The 10350-nt window shown below is 35.8% G+C and overlaps 1 protein-coding gene across 1 annotated transcript; it reads left to right on the top strand.

The window, feature by feature from the left end:
- Positions 1 to 3738, top strand: LOC117659061 (lysozyme C, milk isozyme-like). The gene is made up of 4 exons (XM_034407178.3): positions 1 to 180; positions 1045 to 1206; positions 2003 to 2081; positions 3645 to 3738. The coding sequence occupies exons 1-4, from the start codon at positions 45 to 47 to the stop codon at positions 3709 to 3711; spliced, it is 444 nt and encodes a 147-aa protein (XP_034263069.2). The 5' UTR covers positions 1 to 44; the 3' UTR covers positions 3712 to 3738.
- Positions 3739 to 10350: the final 6612 nt, after the last annotated feature.

The following is a 10350-nucleotide window of genomic DNA, read 5'->3' as shown; positions in this document are numbered from 1 at the left end:
CATCTGGGGAGAAGTCAGGCATCATCTTCCAAGGAGCCGCAGCAATGAAGGCATTAGTGCTCACCCTCCTCTTTCTCCTCATTGCAGCCAATGAAGCCAAAGTATACTCCAAATGTGAACTGGCTTCCCGTCTGAAACAAGGTGGCATGGATGGATATTATGGCTTCAGCTTGAATGACTGTGAGTTTACCTTCTCTTTTTCACCACCTGTCAAAAAGTTCCACAAGTTCCAGGTTTGCAAGGGGGGTGGGTCCAAAACGGGGCAGATCTTTTGAAGAATTGAGTTCATCCAGCCAGCCCAAAGAATAAAAGCTCGTTTCAGTTTTCTTACAATGTTAAAATATGCTTTTGTCCCATCCCAAATGACTGGGGAAGTCTCCCACTTCACCCTGCACTAACACCTTTATTTTTATGGGAACAAACAATATCCACTTCTTTGCCTATTTGGCATAACAGCAAAACTGGAGTGTGATTAGACCACTGTATTATCTGTATTTTAAAAACTCGTGCCTTAGCCAATATTTTATATCTTACCAATATAATATCTTCAGAATATCAATATAATATCTTCAGAATATCAATATAATATCTTCAGAATATCAATATAATATCTTCAGAATAAACAGTTATCCCTGCCAGGGATCTGACCGTTGGATGCTAATCATCTTCTCAAAGGTGAAATTCTTCAGATTCTCCCAAATCATTTCAGTTCAGGATATGGTTGAAGGAGCCATCACAGAAGATTTTCCACAGGTACAGGAATACCTCCCCCCCCCCGGAAAGGCCTGGATAGGGAAAAGAGAAGAGGTGGTTTATGTGCCATTAACAACCCCAAAAATATCTTGGAGACAATAATCAGACTTATTCCAAATTGTCCTGATGGATTCCAAAATATATTGGACTTCTTGGGTCCTTCCTTCCTTCTTTGGAAAAGAACATTCTGTTAAATATTCTGTTTTAAATGTTCTGTGTGAGAAACCAGGATAGCCTTTTCATTTACAGCAAAGGCCATTCATGACCCTTTCCCCATTTTCTTTCTTCCAGGGGTCTGCATGGCTTTTCATGAAAGCAGTTTTGACACCCGAGCTGAGGGGAGGCCAAACAGGAATTATAGTTGCGACTATGGGATTTTTCAGATAAATAGCCGTTGGTGGTGCAACAATTACCAGGGCCGTACAGCTAATGGCTGCAATAAACCTTGCAGTGGTAAGATATGTAGGGAAGAAGAGCTATAATCTTGATAAAGGAATGCAAGAGTTGTTAGGAGAACTATTAAGAGAAAGTTATGAGAAAAGAATGACAACTCAGACCTGGGAAAGAAGGAAGCATCTGAAAGAGATTGAAAATTACCTGACCTTGATCTTGTTTGTGTGTGAGGTGGGAGAGAGAAAGTTTTAAAATTCTGTTCTTATTATTGTGGTCTATGACAATGAAGTAATATAGATTCCCATAATCCTTGTAATGTTTTTTTTCTGATCTACTATCAAGGGTTTTCCTTAGAAAAGGAAAAAGGTGAAATAACTCAATTGAAAATTTTCTAGGGAAATTCTAATCCTTCTTCTCCTTTATCGGTTTCTGTAATTGTCCAACTGCACCCATCACTTCATGAAGATTCAAGTTTAATCATCCTGTCTCTCAAAATTGTTTCAAATTCCTACTTGAGTCATTGTGACAGTACCTAGCCACATCGTTTTTTGTTGACCTGATATCCTTCATCAGTCTACTCTTCTATTTAGTATCCCATTTCTAAGCTTCTCACAAGTTGTCTACCTTGCCCCACAAAGACATATCTGACTTTGTGCCTCCATACCACCCAATCCAGTGCAGTCTGATTTCTAATGAGCATCAGATCCATAGTTGGTGAGGTCCCCTATTCCACAAACATCAACATCAACAATCTCTCTTTATTTTTTCTGCTTGATATATTAATGTTATGCAAATATTTGGAAATAACTTTGAAACATCTGGAGTGGGACATATTCTAATTTGCCTCTCCCGGCAGCTTTCACAAATGATGACATCACAGATGATATTGTTTGTGCTAAGAGAATTGTGCGTGATCCCCAAAGGATGAATGCCTGGTGAGTCAATCTTTCATTAAGATCTTCCACTTGTAACATTGGATAGCAATTGGACTGTCTTAAAAGTTAATTATCTTTCTTTTGTTGTACTACTGTTCAACTTTAACATTGGTGGTAAAATATAGTTTCTTGATATGACTTTTTTTTAAAAAAATTGCTATACTTGCATCCTGGTTGCTTTAGAATATGGGTGTAACAGTATTTTGAATTTGGGTTTAACCATCTTTTAAATCCTGATTTAAAAGTAGATTGGCACACAGCTTAGCAGGATGAATGTTGATGCCTATTATAGCTGGATATTTTTTCCCCAATAATTTGACATCCCTTATCCAGTTTTGTGCTTGTCAGCTATTTCTAGATCTTTTTAAACACAGGTTCACCATCAAGATTTAGCACCTAGTTGATTTTAAACCAGAAATATTTTTATTAGGGATTGTACCAGAAACATATAATAGAGAACTGAGATACTTAATTGTGAATGTCTTAACAGTGGCTAGAATTGTATTTGCTAACAACTGGAAAGGAGAGAAGATACCTACTGATGATGATGTTATTAAGAAAATTTTGGAATGTGCTGAAATGATCAAATTGACATTTGAAATTAGAGAACAGGAAGATAAACAATATTACTTGATATGGGACTTATTTTACCGATGACTAGATAATAAAGCATGGAAATGAAATATGAAATATGAAATGGATGTAATAATAAAATACTTAAAACGTTTTTTTTTAAAATGGGAGATAAGCCATTGTTAAATAATTGGTAAATGAGAATATGGATATGGGATTAAGCACAAAAGATTTGTAACCGATCAATACACTTTCTGTAATTGTAATGGATGATGGTTTTTTTAAGTTTTGTTTAAAAAAAAACTTTTTTTCAAAAAAAAAAAAGATTTAGCACCCAGTTTGGACAGGCAAGAAAAGAATTTGGCAAATGGCCTTTTAAACACCAGGATTCCGATCTCACGAATGAGCTCCAAGGGATCGGAGAACTGGATCTGTAAAGAACCTAGTAGTGAGACCAGCAGAGAGAGATAGTTTGTGAAGCCTCCATTTATAGAATGGGTAGAATAATCTGCAGCAGCAGATTATTATATAGGAAACTCTTAAGACAGCAATCAGCATTTAAAAGCAAATCATAAAGATATTGTGTGGTCAACAATTAGAGTTATCTAATAGTTGCTCTGCTGTGTGCCCTTCCAAGACACTCTAAGGTTTTGTGCGGGATTTTATGACCTCTCTGGTGCTCACTCACCCAATACTTTGGAGTTTAAGTGTCTTTAGCCCTGCCTAACATGGATTCTGGCAAGTTTATGTTGGAGACTGGAGTCCAATGTATCTGTTGGGCATCAGTGGCATTGTGAGAAATAGAAACTCAGGGCTATTTTAGCTAAAACAATTATTTTTCTTTGATTTTAACTTGGGGGAAAGGGATTTATTGAAATAACTAGCTCACCTTGAAACTTCCTGACTCTCTTGAAGCAGAGTTATAGCATCCAACAAATAAGCATGTGTGTGATGTAGAAAGGAAAGCAATCTTCTTATTCTTACTTCTAGGGTTGGCTGGAAAAACAAATGCAAAGGTAGAAATCTGTCTGAATGGACTCGGGGCTGCAACCTCTGAGATTGCTGATCCTCCATTTCTTTTTCCTGATGAAAATGATGCTCCTTCTTACATAAGCCACATTTGACAACTTGATTCTATGCTTGTACCTCACATGTTTAAAATAATGGATTTCTTTGCATACAAATGATGATTTTTAAAAGATTTCTGGGTGGAAAATGGGAAAGTAGCTTGCTTTTTTTAAACTCTTCAAAAATTGCTTCAATAAAATGAGTATTGTGCATGTCCTTCCCTGTTTCATGCTTTATTTATTTCCTTTTTCATCTTACATTAGTCCCACATAACTGAACTGGCTACCAATCTTTTTTGTGGCAGGAGATACTTGTGTAACCAAACATATCATTGGCTCAAAGCTTGACTTCATTTAACAGAAATCCTGATGCATCTCTTCATACAATATTAGTAACCTACCTTGAAAATCTTACATATGAAAACTCTAGGTTAGCATCCAAGGGCAGACAATTTCTAGGGTTAATTTTCCGATGCTTTCTCTCTATGGTATAAGGAAAATGGATGTCTGAATTTGGAATTTGGCGGCCATCTTTCTCCTGTCTCTTTATCTGCCAAATTGCAAGTGTCCAAATAAGAAGGCAACATCAGCAGAATAAAATAGAATGACTACTTAGGAGACAATACTTAGAAATTCAATCTCTTAAAACACCCTGCCCTCCCACCATACTGGTTCTGCAGTGGTCTACTGTACCATGGAAATGAAACTTGTTTACCTTTTTATATAACTTTTATTAAAATTGTTAAACAAGAAGATAGAAACTAAAACAAACTAATATAAGCAAGGAAGAAGAAAGAAAAAGAAGAAAGCAGAGGGAAACCAAAAAGTGCAAGAAAAGAAAAAAATTGAAGAAAAACAATTGAAGAAAAATGGTTTCTGATATCTTTACAGCGGTTATAAACACAAATTAATTTTAACCTCTCTCTCTCTAAAATTACATTGTATTGTTCTTCTTTCAACAATCTATTCTATCAAAACCATAAAATCAAAATTTTAAAATGATTTTCTATCAAAATCATCAAAACCATAAATCATGTTCATTTTTATACAAAAATCCCATAAGAAGTTTCTAATCACCAATAAATAGATCAAAGAAATCAATTTACCTATTTGAGCAAAATTCATCTACCAGTCATTCCTTCATAATGGGTAGTGTCAAACCTTTGCATCTCTCCATGTATAGTAATCCCATTTTAGTAATTATATATTGAAATCATCTTCCATGGATTTTTTTCTGTTTATCCATTAATCCTAAAAAGGAAGGTTTTGGCTTCAATGGTATATTGATCTATACCAGTGGTGAAATCAATTTTTTTTTACTACCGGTTCTGTGGGTGTGGCTTGGTGGGCATGGCCTGGTGGGCGTGGCAAAATCTCCATTCCCATCCCACTCCTGGGGGAAGGATATCGCAAAATCTCCATTCCTACCCCACTCTGGGGCCAGCCAGAGGTGGTATTTGCCGGTTCTCCCATGTTGCAATATTTAGGATCAGACTCAATAATGTCAATAAATGTTAAAGGCTCAAATATATATCCTTTTATTTACAATAGGCATTCTATATTCACTGAATATTCACAGATAGAAGCAGGGAAAAAGAGGAAGGTGGCTCCTTATATATACAATGGGTGGAGCTATAAGTAGGAGTGGTGAGTCATGAATAAATTAAGGAATAAGGAATAAGTTAACCCTTGATACTCTATATACATGCTATTTACACATTGGAGAATAAGGCATTTATATCTAACAAATCCCCCTCTAAATGCCGATTAGATATACAACACCAATTACATTCAGATTCGGGACAATACAATACATTTAACTTGGATGTTAAATATTTATGTTGTTTAGAAGGCAAAGGCTTTGTTAATATGTCAGCCACTTGTTCTGAGGTATCACAGTGTATCGCTTTTATAAATCCGTCTTGAGACAATTGTCTTACATGTTTAAACTTTATATCTATGTGTCTGGACCTTTGTCCAATGGCATCTGATCTAGATATTTCAATAGCTGCTTTGTTGTCTTCATTCATAACAAAAGGTAAAGAAGGCTTTTTCCAAACATATGAAATCAAATCGTTAAACCACACAAGGTTATTCGCAGCTTTGGATAAGCAAACATATTCTGCTTCTGTTGTTGAAGTGGCTACTAATTCTTGTTTGCCGGTGTACCAGTAAACTGGACAGTTATTTAAAAAGAAAATATAACCTGATGTACTTTTTCTACAGGATGTGTCTCCGGCCCAATCCGCATCAGCATAACATATAAGTTTTGGTTCATTGTTATCATTAGGTTCTAATATTAGACAAAAATCTAATGTGTTTTTCAGATATCTTAGAATTCTTTTGACAGCTTCCCAGTGATACATAGTCGGCTTGCTGACATATCTGGATAATAAATTGAGTGGTAAGGCTATATCTGGTCTAGTCCAATTTGATATATAAAGAAGTGAACCTATGATTGACCTATAAAACGTATTGTCCTTAAATTCAGGAGATGATTCATCAGTATTTCTGAGAAAATCAGTTTGCATAGGAGTATCACAGGGTTTGGCATTAGTTAAGTTACATTTGTTCAAAAGTTCTATAATTTTATCTTTTTGATTAAGTTTGAATCCTTTTCTGGTTTTGTTAATTTGTACACCAAGATATTTGTTTACTTTCCCTAATGATTTAAGTGAGAAATGTTCATTTAGTTTTTTTACAAAAGCTTCTCTTCTTTCTTTATGCTTTCCAATATACAAAATGTCATCAACATAAATTAGTACAAATTCAATATAATCATTGCTCCTTTTGACAAAAAAACAGTTATCAGCAGATGTGGCATTGAAATCCATGGTTTTAAGTACTTTTACTAGACAATCATACCATCTTTTACCGGATTGTTTTAATCCATATAGACTTTTGTTTAATAACCAAATTTCATTTTTGTTAGTGTATTGACTGTGGGGGGCCCTCACATATATTTCCTTGTCTAGCTTTGCGTGTAAGTACGCAGTCTGTATGTCATATTGAAATACATCAAGATTGAGTGCTGATGCTACCACTAGAGCTGTTTTGACACTCTCTGTTCTTACAGTGGGGGAATATGTGTCAGTGTAGTCCTCTGGGTACTTTTGTGCATAACCTTGGGCAACTAACCTAGCTTTGTACAGGGTATTACCTTCTTCCAAGTTTTTAATTTTATATATCCACCTGGTACCAATAATGGTTTTATCCTTAGGTGCAGTTGTAGTTGTAAATACATTTAATTCTCGCAAACTTTTCATTTCTTTTTCCATGGCCAGTTCCCATTTTTCTTTTTCTTCACGAGGAAGTTTAAGTACTTCTTCGTATGTATTAGGTGTTATGGGTTCCCCATCCATATGCGTTACGTAGTCTTTATATTTATTTGGCATCTTATTCCTGTTGCTTCTAATAATTCTTTCAGGTTTGCTATTGTTATCATGCATATATCTTGCTTCCTTTTTTGTTAGTGTATCAGTCTTTATTTTGTGTTGACTATTTGTCCATGTTTTTGTTTTGTTTGTTTGTTTGTTGATATTTTGTTTATCTACAGTTCTTTCCTCATGGTATCTTGTTTCTTTATGTTTATTTGGGAATATCTCATTAAGATGTAGTTTGGACCAGTTGGCCTGTTCATGGAACACGGCCGTTCTGGAGACTATAAATTTGTTGTTGCTATCAATGAATTTATATCCCTTAGTACCAGTTTCGTATCCCATGAATCTAAGTCTTCTGGATACATTTTCTCCCTTTCTTCTCAACTGTTTAGGTATATGTACGTCTGCAGTGACTCCAAAGATGTGCATATGTGCTAATTTTGGTTTTCTATTATACATTACTTCGTATGGTGTTTTATTTACAACACTGGACCAGGTTCTATTTTGTGTGTAATTTGAATAATGTAATGCTTCTGACCAAAATTGTTTGCTTAGGCCAGCATCCTCTAATGTGCATCTAATCATGGTTTGTAACGTGGAATTCTTTCTTTCTGCAATTCCATTTTGGAACGCAGAAAATGGACTGGACGTGTAATGTAGCATTCCCCTATCTTTCAACCATTGGGAGAATTCTTTGGACATGAATTCACATCCCCTATCTGTCATAATTTGTTTTATCCTGATATTATGTTGCGTTTCTACGCGTTTATAAAATTCCTTAAATTTTTGAAAAGTTTCATCTTTGTGTTTCAGTGTATAAACAAATCCATAACGACTATAATCATCCACTATTGTCAGGAAATAACGTTTCCTATAATTAATTGATGGAGTTAGTGGACCTACTAGGTCCATGTGTACTAAATCAAAAATTTTGTTGGTTGATCTGGTAGATTTTCTTGGTCTTGGACTAGTTTTCAGTTTTGTGGATTTACATACTGAACATTCCAAATAATTTTCACAATTTTTTATTTTGACACCTTCTGCGTGTTCAATCATTTTTTGTACTACAGGAAAACTGGCATGTCCTAACTTCCTATGTAAGATATGAGCACACTCATCATGGATTGGCTTACCTATTTTTGGTTTTTCTACATTGTGTGCATTAGTATGATCACTAGATATTTTACATTCATCATTGTCACTGTTGCTAACATTTTCATCATCTATTTCTACACAGTCTTCTACATTTGAATCAATATTGTGTAACCATTCTTCTTTTGTAATTAGGTAAGGTAGACCTCCTTTAATCATTACAGTACCTATATTGCTTTTATTTTTCTCCAAAGTTGCTTTTCCTTTTGAGAAAGTTATATTAATGTCAGAGTCTCTACTTAGTTTTATGGCACTTAAAATGTTATGGGGTATTTCAGGTATTAACAATACCCCCTCTATTTTTCCTAGGCCAGGTAAAGTTACGTTCCCTCTGCCTAATACTTGGACCTTATCTTGGTTAGCTACCTTTATCACAAATTTGTCTTCTGTAAAAGAAGACAATATATTTTTATTATTAGTGGTGTGATTTGTTGCTCCAGAATCAATAAGCCAATTATTGTTCTCTTTTTGTTGTATTTTTATGCTGTCTTGTTTATTTAGACCATTAAGCGATCCTGATTTTCTATCCTTTGAATTTTCTCTGCCCCCTCTATTTTCTCTATAATTTGGTGGACTTCTATGTCTATGTCTGTCTATGGAGGAGTGCCTATAATTGTGTCTGTTCATGTATTCTGATCTATGTTTTTCTTTTGAGAATCTGGGGCAATCTCTTCTATTGTGTTCCTTGGACCCACAATTATAACATTTATATGTCTCATTATATTTTTCTTGGAAAGCTACTTTCCTAAAGGGTTTATGTTCTACGTGATTGCTAGAACGATTTTTTCTTGAATTGTCTTCTGCTATCAATTTGTTGGATAGGCTTTCTATGGATAAATATCCTAGGTTAATAGTGTCTAAGTGTGACATAAAATTGTCCCATGATGAATCAAGTGAGTTAATAATAACACTTTTCATTGTTTGATCTGAAATCACTTCCCCCCTCATATGTAGTTCAGCCCTTATTTTGTTTAAAGATATTAAATGCTCACTTATAGAAACCCCTGGTTTCACCCTAGATGAAAAGAAATCTTTAGACATTCTTGTGGTGGTAGCTACACTGTCACTGTGAAACAAATTAAACATGCATTGAATAATTTCTGAAACAGTCAGGTTTGATTTGATGCTATAATACATTGCAGGAGATACACTAGCTATTATTAAGAAAAAAGCTCTATGGTGTAAGCAATCTATTTTCAAAGTCCAAGGTCTTCTTGGGGGACTAGTGATAAAGAATAACAGATTCTCTTTCATAAAAACGACCTGGAGCTGCTGGTACCATTCTTGCAAATTAATACCGTCAACCCTTAGCTTTGGGAAGTCACTGGGTAAGTTCCCCACATTATTTTGTCCGTTACTTACAACCTGAGGCAGTCCGTGGTCTCGTATGTGTAGAAAATTGCAAAACGGCGTGGGGATGTCTGCAACGAGTCTGCGCGGTTCTCTCATCAATTCAAATCTTCCCGGATCATCAGCAAGACTTCGCGCATGCGCGTTGTCCATTTCTTCTTTGGCGTCGTCGTGGAAGGTTCTCTCCTGGCTGGTTCGCTCGTTCCGCTCCTCTTCAGACGAGTCGGTCTCTGGCTCGGTCTTAGGAGTCCTGGTGACAATGGCTGTTCTTCTCCTCTTTTTGTGAGCGCTGTCACTTGCTTCGGTCTTAGGTGTAGGGCGGAATCGGCAAGGCTCTCTGGGTTCTGGCGTGGTCGTTCTCGAAGTTAGGGTGGAAGCATGCAGGTCTCGAAGCATCGGTTTGTTCGTTTGCTTCTTTGGTGATCCTTTGATGATTTTTAGTTTTGGTCCAAATGCAGCAAAAAGCGTTTTCATTGCAGACTTTATTTGGGACTTTGTTGAATCATCTTCACTCTCCGATTCTGATTTTTCTGAGGATTTTGAGTCCTCCTTCTCATATTCACTGTCTGTTAACGTGTTTCGCGCCAGAAATTTTGAACTGAGTATTTTGATTGGTTCTGCTTCACTCACTTTGGAGGCCTGTTGAGACCAAGATGGCTGCCATTCAAAATTTTGCGCGGGATCACATTTCTTCTTCTTTTTAATAATCTCTTCTGTAGTCATATTACTCACTATTTTTGGTTCTTT

The sequence above is a fragment of the Pantherophis guttatus genome, chromosome 2 (assembly GCF_059756535.1).
Source record: "Pantherophis guttatus breed Tessera chromosome 2, ASM5975653v1, whole genome shotgun sequence".
Lineage (NCBI taxonomy): Eukaryota > Metazoa > Chordata > Lepidosauria > Squamata > Colubridae > Pantherophis > Pantherophis guttatus.
This window is presented reverse-complemented; position numbering and strand designations above follow the sequence as displayed.

Coding starts and splice junctions, on each gene's coding strand:
- LOC117659061 (XM_034407178.3), top strand. CDS start 45: ATGAAGGCATTAGTGCTCACCCTCCTCTTTCTCCTCATTGCAGCCAAT. Junction 181..1,044: donor TGGCTTCAGCTTGAATGACT/GTGAGTTTACCT, acceptor TCTTTCTTCCAG/GGGTCTGCATGGCTTTTCAT. Junction 1,207..2,002: donor CTGCAATAAACCTTGCAGTG/GTAAGATATGTA, acceptor CTCTCCCGGCAG/CTTTCACAAATGATGACATC.